Consider the following 20973-nt stretch of genomic DNA (forward strand, 5'->3'; position numbering starts at 1 on the left):
AAAATTCTCCTACTTTATGAAAAATAAATAATATTTGGCATAACTCTCATAGGGAGGGGGCCCTTAAACGCCCTGCTGCTCCATTGACAGCGGCCCCGGAGCCTCCAAGCATTCTGCAGCAATGATGTGCCGTAAAAACACACGACTGGCACAGGGGATTTATAGTCACACATACTTGCCTGTACCGTAAGCAGCTGTCGGAAGACTTCTTTTTATACTAAAGCTGGAAAACCCCTTAGTCTTGGTGTAATGAGAAAGGACAAGGAAGAAATCCATCAGTTGGCAGAGCAATACAGAGCGAGAAAAGCGGCTGTCCTGTTGAAGAGACCAAATGAGCAAGAAATAGATTTAATTGAATAGTATTTCTTCGTTATTCTTGCTTCTTATTACTAATTTAAAAGCTTTTGTGATACACGTGCAATCCCTTTAAATTCCCATCCATGGTGTGTTCGGCAAAAAGACCATTAATAGAGCAATCCTTAGGGAACTCTGCCCTCTGCTGGTCGTGCGGTGACAGTGCCCTGAGTCTGCTGGAGGTGTGCCACTTGGAATGATACTGCAGTGGCTGAACAGGCCGGAGAAGCTGCTGATATTGCAGGTGCACTGATGGGATGCAGATCCCCCCCCCCCATGAGTGAGGACTCCGGTGAATGAGATGCCTCTGTGATATTCACAGGAGGGAACTGACCACAACACAGGTAAGTGCACCCGGAGTGGTCCAGGAAAAAGGGACGGATAATGAATACCTAATGGGAATCCTTGAAATGCACAAGGTCAAGACAGAACCTGCATTTTGTGCCTTTAAAATCTAGCAGTCTTCATGTGTAACTCATAGCGGGGCCTATAGCCGAATATAAGGATCGCTCCCCCGAGACACTTAGCTATTCTATCACATTTAAAGGGACACTAAACCAAAAGCATAAAGATGACAAAAGTCCATGGGAATAAAGTTCTGATTCTACCTTTCACAAATATGTAACTAAATGTTACTGGGGGGATCAGAACTAGAGATATGGGAGATAAAGTGGTGATCATGGCGGCGGACATATTTCTTTACTATATAATATACTCTATATACGATAGACTATCCCTGTAAAGCCCCTTTATATAACATACTGACTCTTACAGATCTTAGTGAAGATCAAAAAGGATGGACTTTTAATTCTCAGTTCTGTCCTTAAAGGGGTTTTCCGTTTCCATCAGCATCCTTTAAATAATCATTTAGGAAGGTTGCTGTAAATTTGTAATGTAATTCTTTTACTGTTATTGCTCCTATCTCCCGTTCTGGGCTGTGGTCACATGACTGTCATGAGAGGCAGGCGGCGGGCTTCTGTCCCCCTGCGCTGCTGGCGGTCCCCGATCTCACCGCAGCCCGGACGCTTGCTGCGTCCGGCTGCGCTTTCCAGTTCCTGGCGTCTCTGTTGTCATGGTGACAGGGGACACGGTACGTCCGGCCGCACTCCTCCCGCAGGAGCGGTCGGCGTGCCCTGTCACCATAGGAACCAGGTGGGGCTGAGCGCCGAGCTAGGCACTCGGCTACTGTCAGGCAGGATGGGTCATGTGACGCTGGCCACAGGTTCCCTGTGAATTCGTCTCTTGGGCTTGTGTATTATATACTATTATCTTACTTTACCTCTGGTATTTGAGCTCGATCGTTTCCTGACCTCCCTTCTGCCTGCTCCCTTAGTACTGACGCTATCTCTCGGATTTGACCTCGGCTCATTCTCGGATTTGTCTCCTGCCTCTTCCCGTGTGACCTCCCGGACCAACCTCGGCTAGTTGACCCGCCATTGCCTCTCCCATTACTGGGTACCTTTGTCTTGTCTACCTCCCTGTCTATCCGTTTGCCTACATCTCGTGTACCGCTCTCTGCCTTGGCTGTCCGGTTCCTCTCTGTCTCTATTCTCTCTACTTTGCACTTACGTAGGTCAGGGACCGTCGCCCAGTTGCGCCCTGTCACCTAAGGCGGGTGGTGCAAGTAGGCAGGGACAGGGTTGAGGGTGGCAGTCAAGGGGGTGCCCTTCCTCTCTACCTTCCTTACCCATGACACATGACCATGTCCATGCAGCTCTTTCCTATTTCCCGTGATGTTATGTCCATGGGCGGGGCAGTGATAGAGGAGTGTCTATGTAACTAGCTGGGTGGGAGGAGCTATAAACTAGCTGGGTGTTGTTAGGGGCAGTGATAGGGGAGTGTCTATGTAACTAGCTAGTGGGAGGAGCTATAAACTAGCTGGGTGTTGTTAGGGGCAGTGATAGGGGAGTGTCTATGTAACTGGGTGGGAGGAGCTATAAACTAGCTGGGTGTTGTTAGGGGCAGTGATAGGGGAGTGTCTATGTAACTAGGTGGGAGGAGCTATAAACTAGCTGGGTATTGTTAGGTGCAGTGATAGGAGAGTGTCTATGTAACTGGGTGGGAGGAGCTATAAACTAGCTGGGTATTGTTAGGGGCAGTGATAGGGGAGAGTCTATGTATCTAGCTGGGTGGGAGGAGCTATAAACTAGCTGGGGGTTAGGGGCGGTGATAAGGAAGTGTCTATGTAACTAGCTGGGTGGGAGGAGCTATAAACTAGCTGGGCGTTGTGAGGGGCAATGATAGGGGAGTGTCTATGTAACTAGCTGGTGGGAGGAGCTTTAAACTAGCTGGGTGTTAGGAGCCGTGATAGGGGAGTGTCTATGTAACTAGCTGGGTGGGAGGAGTTATAAACTATCTGGGTGTTGTTAGGGGCAGTGATAGGGGAGTGTCTATGTAACTAGCTGTGTGGGAGGAGCTATAAACTAGCTGGGTGTTAGGGGCAGTGATAGGGGAGTGTCTATGTAACTAGCTGTGTGGGAGGAGCTATAAACTAGCTGAGAGTTGTTAGGAGCAGTGATAGGGGAGTGTCTATGTAACTAGCTGGTGGGAGGAGCTATAAACTAGCTGGGTGTTAGGGGCGGTGATAGGGGGAGTGTCTATGTAACTGGGTGGGAGGAGCTATAAACTAGCTGGGTGTTAGGGGCGGTGATAGGGGAGTGTCTATGTAACTAGCTGGGTGAGAGGAGCTATAAACTAGCTGGGTGTTAGGGGCGGTGATAGGGGAGTGTCTATGTAACTAGCTGAGTGGGAGGAGCTATAAACTAGCTGGGTGTTGTTAGAGGCCGTGCTGGAGCTGTAGAGCCCCAGTTATGGGTCTTCAACACAGTGAAAGCCAGATATCCCTCAAAGGAAGGAAAACCGAGCAAAATGGAGACACCCCTTTGCTCGGTTTTCCTTCCTTTGAGGGATATCTGGCTTTCACTGTGTTGAAGACCCATAACTGGGGCTCCACAGTTATTTTGCATATTACTGTTTCCAAGGGAGCTTTGCACTTTGGATTGCTGTGTTGAGACTCTTAAATGAGGCTCCACAGTGTTTTCTGTAGCTGGTCTCCCTAAGATCAGCTATTGTTTTGTTTGTGCTGGAGCTGTGGCAGAGAAGGGAGAAGTGCATCATGGGTTTGGTTGGATGCAGGAACAGGAAGTGCTACATACAGGATGGAAACAAACCAGAGGGACTGGTTTATATTGTGAAAATTGTCCAAATTTAGAAGATGTTCATGAGGTAAACAACGACATCAGCAGATCTGTTAGAAACCATAGTCATCCTTAAAAACCCCATTAAAACTTACTTATTCTTAACCACAAAAATGACTATGACTATGACAGCTATTGATGTGTTGCAGAAATGTGTCTAAGCCTGACTCTCACATCAGTCATTTCCATCCATGTGGTATCCGCCCCACACCCATTGAAGGGGTTTTTCGGGATTTCCATATTGATGGCCTATCCTCAGGATAGGTCATCAATATCAGATCAGTGGGCGTCTGACTCCTGCCACCCCTGCCAATCAGCTTATTGATGAGACAGCAATGCTCTGTGAGCGCTTGGACCTCATCCTAGGCCAGTGACACTGTTTATCGGTCTCGTTGCCTAGGCACAGCTCAGTCCTATTCAAGTGAAAGGGCCTGGACTGCAATACCAAGTACAGCCACTAATAGTGGATGGCGCTGTGGTTGGTAAGTTGTGAGGAGGCCAGGGCGCTCATCACAAATTCAGATAGATGGATGATGGGTAGATAAATAGATAATTGGTAGATAGATAGCTTACTTGAGAATGGATTTTCTAAAAACAGTCCTATTAAGAAGACCTTCAGTGCTGTGAACGCACAGAGAGACCTTCAGCAGGAGCTGCATCAGGCGGTCATGTAATTAGGTTCTCCATCTTCTGCTCAGTGGGGTAATGGAATCTAGACAGCGGCACAAAAAGGTTTAATCCATCGATGGCAAACAATTGGCGTAAATGGGGAGCTCCACAGGAATGGGACACCTCACTCCTATATCGCTAACAGGAGCTCTAATAGGAAGGTCCGGAAAAAAATATACTGGGGCCCTTCAAAGTCAGATGAAGGAGAATTCCTGACCTTAGACATAGTTTTGTCCCTAGTTTGTCTACTTGCATAGGTTTGGTGGGGTCAATGTTTCGATGATGGACCTCACAAAGAGCCCTTGATTCAGCCTTAGGTTGCTCCAGAATGATGCAATCAGAGTGGAGAGAAGCAAAGTTGAAGCTTGCAATTTCAAAAGTCCACACACTTATTACTTTTGAATTAAAGGAGTTGTCCAGAGGGGAAAAATTGGCAAAGGGTGCAGAGTGGGTCAAAAAAATAAAAGAAGGGATACTCACCTCACAGATCCCCTGACACCTCAATTCTTATGTTTACCAGTTCCCCACTGGTCTCTGCTTTCTGGTCCTGTCACAGTCAATTACTGGCTAAGGCCAACAGCTTTAGAAGTTGTATGGCCGACCTCTAGTTCTGCCCATATGATCCCTATCCCAGTATCATAAAAATTGGCAATTACTGTATAAACTGATCTTCTTTATGATGGACTGCTATGACTGTGCAGTGACCCACTGGTTCACTGCTAAAGGGTTAAATAGTGTGGCTCATTTTAAAAGCTGTTAAAATGTTTACTACTACATTTTACTATTAAAATGAATACTACGTATTCCAAAAGGCTATGTATGGGTAGGAAATAGTTAGCAGTCAGTCTTTAATTTTAGTTGCCGGGTAGTGGGCTGGTCCCATTTTCCCCTGGTCCCTTTTTCTCCTGTTTAGTTAGTAGAGTGTCTTTTCCTGAACACACAAGACATAGGACCAGTGTGCTGGATAAAGGCCAAAACAGAAGCCTTTATCCAGGAAAACACCATTCCTGAAAGTGAAAACTGCCAGAAAAGCAACTTTGCTAAACATAAACCTCTGTGAGAAGGAAGCATTGAATTATTGCCAAAGGTTGAGGACCATAAAGGCCATAATAGGACAAAGACAGTACTGGTAACGCATGCACATGGCTTTAGACTTCACTGCCTGTGGTCAGGGATAATTGCTTCTCCTACACTAATGACACGGACTGGCCACCAAATCTATGACTGTACCCTGAAGATGGGCATTGTAGAGACATACTGAGAGTGATTTCACTCCTTTGGTCGTTTGGGAAAGTTGCTTGTATCTATAAAGAGAGAGACTCAGGGAGGACCATTATAACAGCCACCTTTTATATACAACCTGTGGGAAAAGCCTACTCTGTGAAATACCTGAGAACTGGTTCTATTGCTTGTATTTGTACTACAACCACCATTATCTATTTAGTAAAGAGAGATTTTCCTTCTTGTCATCAAGACGGCCTAGTCATTGGTCTCCACGTTCTGAGCCCCACTGTTTTCCGGCCTTGCACCCTGCCACCCATTCACCCAACATCAAGGACCCCCCCCCCCCCCCCCAGCCACCACCAGGCAGGAGACCCCAAAGATCAGGGTGCTCTCTGAGGGGAAAAGGTGTTGTGTCCCTCCATTCACTGCTCTGCCACAGTTTTACGGGGTTTGTTTTTATACCGTTTCCTGTGCAGTAAAAACTGACTTGTTACTTTTATTCTCCGGGTCAGTACGATTACAAGGATACCAACATTTTTAGTTTTTCTTGTGTATTAATACTGAAAAAAAAACACTCAAAACTTTTTTGTAGTTATGTTTATGGAGCTGTGTGAGGGCTCATTTGTTTGCAGGACAATCTGTAGTTTTAATTGATACTATTTTGGGATAAGTATGAACTTTGAATCACTTTTTATAAAATTTTTGGTGGGGGGTAAAGTGACAAAAAAACATCAAGTTAAGTTGGCCATATGGACTTTTGTTTTTCCCTTTTTTTCCTTTTTCCTTTTTGCCGTTTTTTCTTTTTTGCCGTTTGCCCTACGGAACAAATATTTCTATAGTTTAATAGTAATGGTATTTTCTCATGCAGTGATGTAATTTTTTTTTATTGTTTATGCATTTTTATTTTGGGGAAAGGGGGGGGTGATTTGAATTTACATTTTTTTTTAAATATTTTTAAAAACATTTATTTTTTTATTTCACTTTTTTATAGTTTCCATAGGGAACTATAACAAGCAATCAGGAGACTGCTTCTCTCATAGACTCCAATGCATTAGCTGCAGGACAGCAGCCGAAATAGAGACTGTCCAAGATGGTTGGGAGGCATGGAATACACTTTAAAGCAGACAGCTAAAAACTAAGAAGGCCTACATGAGTCTATTATGTAGTTGTCATGTTTTCATCAATTTTTTTTTTAGCATATTTTACTGCTGCTGCAGCATTATGCATAAAGCAATCTTTTGTTTCTTCACATACCACTGTTTTCATTGAGTTTTTCCCTTAGTTACGTCTGTTTTAACCTCTACAATATGAGGATCTTCTCAAGATGGCTTCTCTGCTAGTTCTCTGAGGCCAAAACTGCTTTCCCTCACTTCCCATACACACTTGCTGTAGCTAGCAGCTTCCTGGCAGCCAATCAGATTGGATTACTGAGAGACACGCCTCCTCACTCTGAAGGCATGCAGTGTGGAGGACCGCCCCTCCGTCTTCTGTTTATACTAAAAGGAAGACAGATGAGCCATAGCAACGGTCTTTTAAGGGACCAGTGGAAAGGGACATTAATGAAAGCTGTTATTATAAGGTAATTACAGATCTTTTGACAAATATTGACAGACTAACTCAGGTATGCATGCCTAGCTCTAATAAACTAGCAAATAAAAAAATATATAACAGTTACACTTTAATACAGTGAGAAGGCAGGAAATATGTGCAGGCCCCCCCCCCCAATTCCACTCCTGGAAGCAGCAGTCACTACCTCGCCAGGCAGCATAGGGGTTGGGGGACCCCCATTCTGCATACAGGTGCTATGTTCTAGCCCTGGCACTCTTCTTGTTTGCATCTTTTAAGATCACTTATACTTAATATCTTTTTCTCTACAGGAATGAAGGATCCTTGATTCGTTTTTCCTTGCAAAATGTTGCTAAGCCTTTCTCTGCTGCTGACCCAGCAATTCTCTCACAGGGGTAAGTGATCATGGGCGATGTGAGGTTTGAAGGTGCATGTTGCATTCCTGAATTTCTAGGGACTGTCCCTTAAAGAGGTTATCCAGGTATGCATTTTTCCCTTTCCCTGTGCTTCTTCTGCCCTGTCCAGGCCCTGGAACTTACTAATGCGCTGTCGCTACTTTTTCTGTCTCACACCGGAGATCGGAAGTTGTGTGGGAGGAATCAGCAAGGGAAAGATGGAGGGTGTAGTGGGCGGAGTCTATGGCTCAGGGAAGGGTGCAGTGGGCGGAGTCTATGGCTCAGGGAAGGGTGTAGTGGGCGTGTACATTTCTGGCTGATCTTACAGTGCACTGCACTATGGGGAGTGTTATGGCTGCAGCTCATCTACGCCCACAACCTGGAAGTTCTGGTTGTAAACAATGGAGCGCAGCGGGAATGTCACGGCGGCCGTGCACTCAGTATAACAGATAACGCACCAACCAGGCTCTGGACGAGAGACAGGGGAAGGGTCACCTCCTAGCTAATCCCTGACCTCTTTCCCTGCACTGCTCAGCCCACATGCAGACCTTGAAGGTAGGTGTGATGTGTCCTCCAGCCTGGGCTGACAAAACCCTGAATTCCCTGAGATGGTGAAGTGGGGAGATAGGAGCAGCCTGCTCGCACAGAACCTGGATGGGATAGATGACACAAACAACCAAACTAGAAATGACACTTATCTTCGAGAGCAGGAACAGACAGCCAACCTTCCCTCCAAGCTTCCCAGACCACAATGATTAGTATAATCCGCTCGGAGCACTTAGCTGGAGGCCATTTAAACTAATGACTCCACCCAGTGCACCTGATGAGAGGCGGATCCAGCACGGCACCAAAACAAACACTAAACTCGTGCTGCTATCCTGGCCGACCTCCGCACATCGTCAGAGTGGGGCATGACAGGGAATATGGCGACTGAAGTGAAGACAGGTACACTAGACTAGATGAGGTTTATACAATTAAATGACATTTTTTAGGTTCCCCTTTAAGGGGGCATTAACACGACCGTATCCATTTTGAGGTCCGGAAATCAAGGATCCTGAAAATAAGGGTGCGGTTCATGTGCATCCCTCTCTGTTCAAGGGCCCCATTGTAACAATGCCTATTCTTGTTTGCAAAACGGACACGAATAGGACGTTATATCTTTTTTTTTACATATATATGCGGACACTACTTGTTATGCTGTCTGCATTTTTTGCGGCCCCAATGAAATGAATGGGTCTGCATCTGATCCGCAAAAAATGTAGACCAAAAATACGGTCGCTTCACTGGTCGCCTGTGTTCTGCCGACATCTTGGCAGTTTATTATCGGCAGTGGATATGAGAATATTATTTTATTAGGTCATTGCTGTATGAGCCACATAATAAAACACTGCGCTTACTTTTTGAAGCTGATACTGACATTTTAATAGTTTTATTTTTTTCGAAGCTGTGCCACTGTGGTCATTGTGTAATGCACATCTTCTCCATCTTCCTGTATATTCCGTGTCTTCCAGTAATATTTCCCACCTATGTCCTTATTTCAGTTCTTGGGAAGCCAATTTTAAAGGATGAAGTTCATGGCGTCTCCTGTGATGCCAGTGGCTCTTCCCTCATGTGGTACTTGAATGGTGTAAAGCAGGAGGCAGGGCTTGGCAGAGAGCCCCCATTTATGCTACCGGTAGCCCCCGGGAGTAGCAGCAGTCTGTCCCTTGCGGAGGTGGTTGGAGAACACTGTAATGATACCAGAGGCAAAGATGAAGAGCTGCTAAGCATCCATTGTGAGTACCAGGGTGTATTTTTAAAGGGATTTTCCGAGACTTAGATATTGATGGCCCATCAATATCAGATCGGTGCAGGTCTGACATCCCCTCCGGTCAGCTGTTTCAGGCTGCCACCGGCACTGAAAACTATACAGTGGACTGAAGGTACCATCCACTGTGCAGCTCTTGGAGCCGGTGTACTATAGCAGTAAATGGGAGTTGAGCTACAGTACCCCGGCATGCACACTACTCAAGAAGACCATCACAAGTGGTAACCTCAAACAGCTGATGAGGTGGGGGTGCCGGGTGTAGGACCCCCATCAATCTGATATTGATGAGTAATCCTGAGGATAGGTCCTCAGTATCTAAGTCCTTAAAGAAGTCCTAAAGTAGCCTTTGCAGGTACCATAGATTTTTAAGGGAAGGGGTCCTCAGGACTGTGGACTGCTTAACGGAAGGGGTCCTCAGGACTGTGAACTGCTTAATGGAAAGGGTCCTCAGGACTGTGGACTGCTTAAAGGGAGGGCGTGCCTCAGGACTGTAGACTGCTTAACAGAAGGGGTCCTCAGGACTGCAGACTGCTTAAAGGAAGGGGGGTGCCTCAGGAGTGCGGACTGCTTAACGGAAAGGGTCCTCAGGACTGCAGACTGCTTAAAGGAAGGGGGGTGCCTCAGGAGTGCGGACTGCTTAACGGAAAGGGTCCTCAGGACTGCAGACTGCTTAAAGGAAGGGGGGTGCCTCAGGAGTGCGGACTGCTTAACGGAAAGGGTCCTCAGGACTGTGGACTGCTTAAAGGAAGGGGTCCTTAGGACTGTGGACTGCTTAAAGGGAGGGGGTGCCTCAGGACTGCAGACTGCCTAACAGAAGGGGTCCTCAGGACTGCAGACTGCTTAAAAGAAGGGGGGTGCCTCAGGACTGCGGACTGCTTAACGGAAAGGGTCCTCAGGACTGTGGACTGCTTAAAGGAAGGGGTCCTCAGGACTGCTTAAATGGAGGGGTCCTCAGGACTGCAGACTGCTTAAAGGAAGGGGTCTTCAATAGCTAAGTCCTGGAAACACACTTAAAGAAGAACATGTAAGTTCATGCAGTGCATGATGGGACAAGTAATATCTATCTATATGGTACAAATGATAAACAAGTTAACATTTCTTACCCGCCAGTCCCACCCGACTCTCCAGTTAGTAGACACCATCTCTCTGGATTATCCCTCATACTTCTGCTGGTGATCCAAAGTCAGCCTCCCTCCGGCTTTGCCCTTCGAGATCAAGATGGACGATTCTTCAGCAATTCTTCTCGTTTTCTCCTGTTGGACACCCGCAGTATAGATGTCAATGGTAGCCTGAGGGTAAAAGTCAGCACCAAGGAAAGTGGAATCAGTCAGACATCTGTTGCAGGATCTACATGGGGTTTGTAGTCACACATCTAGAGATACTTATTACTGTGGTCTTTCCTTCGACCAATTATTCCATTCTTTCTTCATCATAGATCTCCTGTCTATCAGGGTAGAGATCCCGCTGCTGCTCCTGATTGTGACCGGTTCTGCACTGATTGCTGGGATTCTTCTGGTTAATGTCCTCGTCTGTTGCCTTGTGCTGAAAAAGAAGAGAAGCAAATGTGAGTAGGATAAGAGATCACCCTATGGGAAAGGTCTAGAGGTGGCCATAGACCTTGATTAGCTGTCGTTCAGGTGACAGCTATCCTCCCCCCCCCCCCCATACACACACACACACACACACACACACACACATGCACTCTTGGTTTGCAGAGCATGTATAGGGGAAAAAAAGGGAAAGTTGCTGCTAATGGTGGCAAATCTCTCTGGAGAACGAAAGGATCAGGTGTCGAAATTCAATGCACCAGATCCTGTTGCATCTGTTGAGTCGGGAGCTCCCCATACACATTAGATTGTCATCCGGTCCCACCAAAAATGGCCAACAGTCGCCTAATATGTTTGGGGGCCTTAAAGGAATTGTCCTATGAAAAATATTCAACATTTTTCAAACCAGAATACTTTTTTAATTGCATCCAAAATGTATCTGTATAGTGCCACTTGCTATTTGTTCATTTCCTTCTTTCTCTGTCCGCCTCACTGAGGTGGTCGCACATGCTCAGTTTCATCTTCAGCTGCCACCAGCTGTATCTACTGTTAGAAGCTGTGACAGTTATAGGGAAGAACGCGCCCCCTGAGCTGTGATAGAGAGCTGCAGCAGAAATGACACGCCCCCTGAGCTGTGATAGAGAGCTGCAGCAGAAAAGACACGCCCCCTGAGCTGTGATAGAGAGCTGCAGCAGAAAAGACACGCCCCCTGAGCTGTGATAGAGAGCTGCAGCAGAAATGACACGCCCCCTGAGCTGTGATAGAGAGCTGCAGCAGAAAAGACATGCCCCCTGAACTTTGATGGGGGAGAGATGTAGCAGAAAAGACATACCCCCTAAGCCACCAATTAAAGCGATAAATCAATTGCAGCAATTAATGTGGAGATCTCTGGATCCATGTGAGGTACAGGGCTGGTTCTAGCTTTGTTAGAAATAGGTTGTCATGCTCTACATGATGTCTGTTTTTAATTATTTACATTTACCATGGGATAACCGCTTTAGGTAAATAAAATGTGGTGGGAATCAGAACGCGCAACTTAAAAAACTTACAAATGATCTTTCTTTTTTAGATGATGTGGGAAACCAACTAACACTAAGGTGAGAAACTAGCTTATATTGTCTAGCTATACTCTCTTTGCTGGTTCTGTGAGCGTCTATGGCTACTTTCACACTGGCATTTTGGTTTCCGTTTGTGAGATCCATTCAGGGCTCTCACAAGCGGTCCAAAACGGATCAGTTTTACCCTAATGCATTCTGAATGGAAAAGGATCCGCTCAGAATGCATCAGTTTGTCTCCGATCAGTCTCCATTCCGCTCTGGAGGCTGCTTGCAGTGTTTTTCTGTCCGCGGAGCAAGACTGATCCGTCCTGGCACACAATGTAAGTCAATGGGGACGGATCCGTTTTCTCTGACACAATAGAAAGCGTATCCGTCCCCCATTGACTTTCAATGGTGTTCATGACGGATTTGTCATTGCTATAGAAGACATAATACAATCGGATACGTTCATGACGGATGCATGCGGTTGTATTAATGTAACGGAAGCGTTTTTGCAGATCCAAACACCAGTGTGAAAGTAGCTTATTACCTAACCTTTATGGGTGGATTGGGAATTTAAAGTGGCCCTTGAAAAAAATGTTTAAAAAATGGCTTCATGTTATAGGTGGATCCCGATTGGCAGCAGGTGGGGTCATCATAAGTTGGCATGGTCAACAAACAGCTGTAGTCAGATAAGTCCTAGTCAGTTTTTACAGTAGGTGGGCTACTGTGCAAATAAACAAAGCACTGATCCGGTAGACTGGGTCACAGTAATAGTGCCCCCCGCCTTCTATGACCCACATAGTAATAGTAACTCCTTAGTGTACCACCATGGTATTGTTCCACCTTCACAATATTGGTACCACAGACCTGCCTGCTGCTAACGGGGCTGCTAGGTCCCTTGCTTATTTGCACAGTCTTCTGCTGCTCGCTGCCTTCCTTAAATTTTCTCACCTCTCACCAACGCCAAGTGACCAACAGCAGTGTGAATGCTGTAGATACATGTGTCAAAGGTGCCACCTGGGGCAAGATGCCGAGTGGTCCAGGCCTAGCATGGAAACATGTAGCAGACACTATGGCCTCAAGATGTCATGAACCAACCAGACTTCTGAGATTTCCAATCCATCCCATAGTAGATTTGGACTGTTGCATGACCTGGAGATGGAGGTGTCTGAATGCACCTACTAACAAAATAGGTTCTTTACAGGAATCCAATTCAACCTCTGAGACCACAGATAAGCTCACGTAGAGGGAATATTTTGTAGCAGAACTATCCTAGGACTTATCCAAAGATGGCCAAGTAGTTTATTTATTGGACATGTGGGCTGAAGCGCCCAAGGTTGATATGCAGCAAGCCCAGGAGGATGAAAGATAGGAGTGGTGGAGAGGATAGGATAGGAGTAGTAGTCACGATGGCGGACCTCACTCTGGCGCTTCCTCAGCCATGCAGTGATGGGAGGGTTGCACCTTTTCTTCCCCTGGTGACACACCTGGGTTTGGGGTCTCCTGCCTGGTGGTAGGTGGGGTGCCCTTGGTGTTGGTGGGTTTTTGGAGCACAAGGCAGGGCTTCCTCGGGATACTGGGGAGGAGAGACTCTGCAACTGAGCAGGATGACGGTGCACGGTAATGATAAGGTCAGATTTAGGGATAATAAGTCCACTGTACTTTACTGAGGTAATTTAGGCAGACGACACAGTCAGGCATTTTCAGAATAAGCTCAGTCTCTTTATATTACATGCACAGTTTTCCCAAGGCTATCTATTAGGATCCACTCCACCGCTGTACCTCTCGGAGTCACTTCCCCAATCAATCCAAACACATTTGCCAATTTAGCCAAGGTCAATACAGATACCCCATTTATTAACATCAAGGTGTAAAGAGTAAGTATATGTATTAGACATGCACCCAAGTCTTGCAAAGCACCTTACATAATGAGACTTGTGCATAACATTGTTGCTGCTCATATCAACCATTTTCATATTCGGGGGGAAAAATGAAAACTGGAATTCAACTGCAGTAATAGCAGCAATAGCTTGTATAGTCACCTGCCTGTTAATATATTTATTGGCATCGATAAAAAAAAAAAATGGATACCAATGTATATCATAACTTGCAGAGGAATCAGGGGTTATCCCACAAATTAATAGAGTAATGTGCCCCATTATTAAGTATATGTCACCACCAGACATCTGAGAAGCTCTGACAGGCGTTCTTCAGAACCTCCTGCTTGAGGTTCCTTTTGTTTTGCTTTCGTTTTCTCATCTCGTTAGCCTCTCTCAGCTGTCATGTAGTTGCACTGATTGCATCCCTTTAAGTCCCTTCCCATACTGCATCACTTTGTGGTTTATACAACTTCCTGGAGTGTGTGCATGCTGGATGCTACTACTGATTCTTCTACAGATAAGTTTGTTCATTCATTTGTGTTTTCCTGTTTGCTGGATCCTAGGCGACCCTGACTCCCTCCATATTAAGTGTAGGGAGCCGGTGGTCGTGTCCCCTCACTATTATAGGGTGTTCAGGTGTCATACAGTCTTGGAACGAGGATATGCGATCATCTACCATAGAGATTTTTGCATAGGCTGAGCAGTAAGGGAGAGAGCCAGGTCTGTTACAGGGCTTACCCTCTGGTTCCTTAGTTTTGGATCCAGTCAGTCGGATCTTCATTTTGTGTCTTCTAGTTTCTGTACACCTTCCGTGACAGTATAGCAATAAAAAAAACTGCTGTTCTCCAGTGTAATTTTCACTCTGTTTAGTCTCTTTACTCACCTCTCTGGGGCTCTAGTCTCTTCCCTTTCTGTGGGTGCGCAGCAGCTTGTCCCATGTGACCATCAAATACCTGCATCTCCTAGAAGTGCATTGCAATCGGTCCTTACATAGAAAATAGCCCCTCACATACAGCCCCAGAGACACATATAGCATGTAACACCCCCACAATTTCCTTCTCCACTGTCTAGAGTGAGATATAGCTATAGTATGTAGTAGAGATGCCCAACCTGTGGCCCTCCAGCTGTTGCAAAACTACAACTCCCAGGATGCCCGGACAGCCTACAGCTATCAGCCTATAGCAGGGCATGGTGGAAGTTGTAATTTTACAACAGCTGGTGGGCCGCAGGTTGAGCATCCCTGGTATATAGTATAATGTAAGGTGTCTGGGCGGCTTGCCCCGCTTCACTATGAGATCACTACGCTGGCACCGAGGGGAGGGAGCAGGGAAGCTACTGAGCATGTCTAGTCCACCACTGAATACAGGAGAAGGTGGACCAGTATGAACAGTATGAACAGTAGGGGGCGCTACCAGAGAGGAAAATGTAATGTACATTTAAAAAAGAAAGAATAATGTTATTATTGTACTGTATGTCTATTGTCATAATTCTTCATATGAAATGTCCTAATAATACTTTTCGTGGGATAACCCCTTTAATTTAGTTTTTACCTACAGACAGAAAAAAATATAATAAAATGCACCACTGTGATTTCTATGGCCGCCACCTTTTCCTAGTAATCCATTGGAAACTGATACAAATGCTGATGGATTTATTCTTAGAAAGTGTAGACAAATTCTAGTTTTTATTACTATAGTTTTGGATTTTCATGCGTCTTTACCTGTATTACAGCGTTTCCAATAACATGAAGCTCAATAACAGCTGTCTGCCCCGGGAGCACATGTCCTTGCCATCCAACCTGCAACTCAATGATCTCCGACCTCAGAGAAAAGGTAAGTACCCCTTTCTGGGGTTGTTTAAATGATACAGATTCGTTGTACATATTCCATCAAAGTTGTTTCTTTAAACCGCTGAAAGTGTTTTGTTTTTTTGTCTGTTCTCCTATATATAATATACCGTGTGCCACAGGGTCAGAAAATTCTACATGTGCCACACAGGAGGACGTGTCCGCGCCCAGTGGGACAACGACTGAGTCATGTAAGTAATAATGATTACCGTATATACGTAATATCTACAAACTTCAACTTCAATACATTGATCAGCCATAACATTAACATCTAGTGACAATGGCTCCTCAAGGGGTGCGATATATTAGGCAGCGGGTGAACAGTCAGTTCTTGAAGGTGATGTGTTGGAAGAAGGAAATATGGGCAAGTGTAAGGATCTGAGCAACTTAGACAACGGCTACATCATGATGACTAGTGTTGAGCGCGAATATTCGAATTGCGAATTTTTTTCTTGAATATCGCAATTTCGAGATTTTGCGAATATTTAGAATATCGTTCTATATATTCGCGAAATCGAATATTCATTTATTTTTTATTTTTTTATTGTTATATTTTTTTCTTTCCCACTTCCCTAAAGTTGTTCTTACCTGTCCTTTGGATTCCTGGCTTCCTAGCTGCTCCAGTCAGTGCCCGTTGCCGCTTCTGCCGACTTCCGTGCTCATGGAGCGTCCCCATCACCATGGGAACGTCTCCATATACTAGAATGTACTGTCGGATTTGAGAATTACGTTGAAATCGCAATTTGATTAATTCAAGTTATAATAATCGAATTGCGATTTCAACTTAACACTGCTATATTCCATATTAGCTAAATTACAATCTATATGGGTATTTTACGAAATTTCGTAATATTGCTCTAACTTCGTCTTTTAGAATATTACGAATATTCTAAAAGACGAAGTTAGAGCAATATTAAGAATATACGTAAAAAGTTGAAATCGCAATTTGATTATTATAACTTGAATTAATCGGATTGCGATTTCAGCTTAGCACTGCTATATTCCATATTCGTTAATTCTAGCCTAATATGGAATATAGCAGTGCTAAGTTGAAATCGCCATGCGATTACTTCGAGTTATATTAATCGCATTGCGATTTCAACTTTTTACGTATATTCTTAATATTGCTCTAACTGCGTCTTTTAGAATATTCGTAATATTCTAAAAGACGAAGTTAGAGCAATATCACAAAATTTCGTGAAATACACATATTAGCCTAGCCATAGTCAATTAGCATAGGAACGTTGCCTTATACTATCAAAAGAAAAAATCGCAATACGCGATTAATTGAATCGCATATTATTTGCGATAATTGGAATAATTACGAATATTCGATTTCGACGAATATAACACGAATATTCATTTGAATATTCGCGAAATATCGCAAAATCGAATATGGCTCCTCCCGCTCATCACTAATGATGACTAGATGACTTGGGGAAGAGAGTCTACAAAACTGCAGGTCTTGTGGGGTTTTCACAGTATGTGGTGTTACTACCCACCAAAAGTGGTCCAAGAAATGACAACTGGTGACTGAGTGATAGGTGCCCAAGGATTTGATTTGTGGTGGTGGGTGATAGCTAGTCCATCTGGTCTGATCCCACAGAAGATTTAGTGTAGAGCAAATTACTGAAAAATGTACTGGTTGTGATAGAAAGGACATTGTAGCTTGCTGTGTAGCTTCAGAACGGTCAGAGAGCCCATTCTGACGCTTGTCCACCACTAAAAGTGCCCAGGCAGGGCTGGTGCAAGGATTTTTGCCACCCTAGGCAAAAGCTAATTTTGCCGCCCCCTTGACTCCACCCCTTTACCCGCCCCTTTTTCAGCCACCTATTGCATGTAACATTTAACTATGGTTGTGTACCCTGTGCCAGTCTGACTATGGTCGCGTACCCTGTGCCAGTCTGACTATGGTCGCGTACCCTGTGCCAGTCTGACTATGGTCATGTATATATAATATCCAGCCATTGTCTGCCACCTAGTACCATCCCAGTGATGCCAATCACTCTGCGCTGTTCAGCAGGTTTGGCACACCAAACATGAGCAGTGCCACCTATTCACTGCCAGGCGCCATTCAGCCACTGTCTGAAATCCTGTGCCACCAGGGCAACATAAAACAGTATGCCTTGTGCCCTCTGCCAGTCTGGCACTGTCCTGCACCCTGTACCATTCATAGCCCTTTAGACAGTCTGTGCCACCTATTAGGCTCCATGTGCCACTGCTGGGCACCCTGTGCCAGTCAGAATCTATGGCCCCTAGTCAAGCAGCAGGTGTGCCCTGACCCCTGTACACAAGTGTGTGCCACCCTGCTGCCAGTCACTGTCCTGCAGCCTCTGATACCCTAGTGCAGGTTGTCAGAGTGCAGTTGCCAGGGGTGCTCACCAGGTTCTGCTCCTTGCTGTGGCAGGTCCACATTGCCTTGGCTCTTGCCAAGATCATGTCTCTTCGGCGCCTGATCCCGCGAGACCCACCTCTGGAGGTAACTGGTCTCGCGGGATTGTGCGCCCGAAGTCAAGGATTTTTGTCAACACAAGCGAATTTACATTTTGCCCCCCTCCCCCCCATCATTTCACATTTCTGCCCCTCATGATTCATGTCCATTTTCTGCCCCTCATGATTCATGTCCATTTCTTGCCCCCCCCCCCATCATTTCACATTTCTGCCCCTCATGATTCATGTCCATTTCTTGCCCCTCCATGTGCTAATATCATAGTGCCATCCTCTCCCCCTGTCCCCTAATGTGCCAGTATCAAGTGCCTCTCTCCTCTCCCCTCCATGTGCCAGTATCATGGTGCCAATAGCCCCCCTCCCCCGTGGCAGTAAAGTAACAGTCCGGTATTTAAAAAAAAAAAAAAAAAAACACTTTTAGAAAAGTTTGTTTTGGGATTCAAACTCATAACCTCAAAACATCAAAGGCAAGGCATTTACCCTCACAGCTATGAAAGCTGTCTAGTTAGTTACTTAAAAAATAAATAAATAAGACTTCTACTGTAGGTAACTTTGCCCACTGTGTATGGATGTAGCAGAGCTGGGTGTGTTGGGGCAGCTGTCATGTGTATGGTTGTACACTAGGTATCTGTACACTAGGTATCAGTAGAAGTCTTATATATATTTTTTTTTTTAAGTAACTAGCTAGACAGCTTTCATGTGCCTTGCCTCTGATGTGTAGAGGTCGTGAGTTCGAATCCCAGGACAAACTTTTCTGAAAGGCAGTCTAAATGAGATTTAAATACACCAGGGTCTCGTAGCTGTGTGTCGCAGCGCATCTGGCCAGCAAGTACAGGAACAGAAGGAGTGAAGTGAAGGAGATGATGTCAGATGGATCAACAAGTAAGGGGGCGGGGTGGGGCGCAGGCGGCAGCAGAGAGCTACTGCTTGGGATTCATACTCCTGCCGACGCCCCCAGGCAGAGTGCGCTCTACGCGGTGGCCTACTCTGCTTATGGGTGGCGCCGTTGCGATCATGTGACTGCGGCACCTGAGACCTGTGTAGGAGGTCTCCGGCACTCCAGTTGTTGCGAAACTACAGCTCCTAGCATGCACACTTGCTTGGCTATTCTCAAAACATACAAATTAATGAAGCATGCTGGGGTTGCAGTTTCGCAACAGATTGAGTGCCAGAGGTTTCTGACCCCTACTTTAGGGAATGCAAAGGTTGTAATCATGCTAACGCCCTGGTGAAAGGGCAAAACAGTCCCCTCTGTCACACTAGAGGACACTAGTATTATTATGGTCCCTAAGAAAAGAAAGGGAGAATAAAACTGTATTATAGTTGGCACATGGAAGGTGGGTGCCTGATTTTGCATTGGGGCCCAGGAGCTACTGTTCCCACTACTACATTTTCAATACCATTCGTTACTGCTACCAGGCCATTTGAGGACTTTACTGCTGTGTTCTCCAAGCACCAGGCTAAATGAAATTTGAATTGAGTATAGTGGACACAATTGCAGCAATTAGTTCTCAGCCTCTGGATGTAAACAGGAATGTTTCCATTCATTGATATCAAACATAAAGTACTGTATATTAGAAAGTTTGATACATTTGTATAATACGGTGATTAAAGAGATTGTCCAATCTTAAGTGGGTTATGGAGTATGTGGACAAGGGTCCAAGCCCATTAAATCTTCATTCAAATCCAGAAAAAAAAACTCTTAAAGGGCAGCTACCAGCAGAATCAACTCCATTAAACAAGGCACACTGCCTAGTAGGGGTCACCCTGCTGATTAAAATAATACCTATCTTGTGAAAATTGGTTGCAGCATTCTTGAGAAAAAGACTTTTATTCTATAAGTAATTGAGGGCTCCAGTGCACTGAGGGGCGTGGTCAGCACGGGAATGCTGAGGATCATTGAGAGGCCAGGCCCCACCCCTCTGTGCACTGATGCCCTAAATATGTACAGTATAAAAGTATTTTTTTTTTGTTGAGAACGCAACAACTGATTTACACAAGAGAGGAATCATTTTAATCAACAGGATCATCCCTATCAGGTAGTATGCCTGGCTTATTTGGGTCAATCCTGCTGACAGGTGCTCTTTAAGCCATTATAATAAGCTGAATTTTCTCTAACACACTGCTCTCTCTCCATTCTGCAGGGTTTGATCGATTTCCACTAGTGGGCTATATCTATAAAGCATCAAGTGTAAGCAGTGAGGAGATCTGGCTGTGATCTGATATAACATGACTTTCCTACATGAGAAATTTGGCCGATCAGTGGATGATACATCGCATCAACCATTCAGCCTAAATCCACGCTAAATATGCACTTCCTATACCAGTGCCCGGTGTGCTCCAGTCAACCTTGCCCATAGCAATGTATGAAAGGCTTACTATATATCAGATGATGGCTGTATTACTGGTTCAAGTGGCTTGGGCTCAACACATTGGGACGTACAGTATACTGTATAGAATCCGTAGATTTCTTTGGCGCAGACATATGCCATTTGTCATACCTTGGCAGGTTTATATCTGGATAGCCCTTTTTGACTGCATTGTAAAACATGGGCTACAGAAGTTCGGAAAAGGACACCAGTCATCTGAAGAACAAGAAGACAAAAATGTTCTCTTCCCTTTACAAAAAAAAGAAAAGAAAGCAGATTTGCCGATCGCATGTACCTTCATAGGTTTTTTGATAGATCCATTTGAAGTACACAGTTGGCAGTGCATCACACATACACTGATCAGCCATAACATGAAGGCTCAATATTGTGTAGGTTCTTCTTTTCTGTTAAAAAAGCTCTGACCTGTCTAGGTATGGAGTCCACAAAACCTGTGATAGTGTCCTGCAGTTTTTGGTAGTAAGATGTAAGCAGCAGAACCTCTAATTGCCATGAAGGGGGCACTTGTCTGTACAAAGTTTAGGTAGGTGCTACATGTCACATCTACATGAAGGTCAGGACCCAAGATGTTCCAGCAGAAGAACATTTCCCAGATTGTCTTCTTCCCATAGTG

The 20973-nt window shown here is 45.1% G+C and overlaps 1 protein-coding gene across 2 annotated transcripts; it reads left to right on the plus strand.

The window, feature by feature from the left end:
- Nucleotides 1–576: 576 nt before the first annotated feature.
- Nucleotides 577–20790, plus strand: TMEM25 (transmembrane protein 25). Of its 2 annotated transcripts, none has more exons than XM_044278545.1 (9): nt 577–698; nt 7322–7405; nt 8947–9180; nt 10323–10568; nt 10648–10776; nt 11829–11856; nt 15411–15511; nt 15648–15716; nt 20118–20790. In XM_044278545.1, exons 2-9 carry the CDS (start codon nt 7357–7359, stop codon nt 20189–20191), a joined length of 930 nt encoding a protein of 309 aa, XP_044134480.1. In that variant the 5' UTR covers nt 577–698; nt 7322–7356; the 3' UTR covers nt 20192–20790. The 2 variants fall into 2 exon arrangements, with proteins under 2 accessions (XP_044134480.1, XP_044134481.1); XM_044278546.1 differs by lacking the exon at nt 577–698 and adding an exon at nt 1686–1809.
- The last annotated feature ends 183 nt before the right edge of the window (nt 20791–20973 follow it).

This window comes from Bufo gargarizans, chromosome 2 (genome assembly GCF_014858855.1).
Source record: "Bufo gargarizans isolate SCDJY-AF-19 chromosome 2, ASM1485885v1, whole genome shotgun sequence".
In the NCBI taxonomy this organism is placed as follows: domain Eukaryota; kingdom Metazoa; phylum Chordata; class Amphibia; order Anura; family Bufonidae; genus Bufo; species Bufo gargarizans.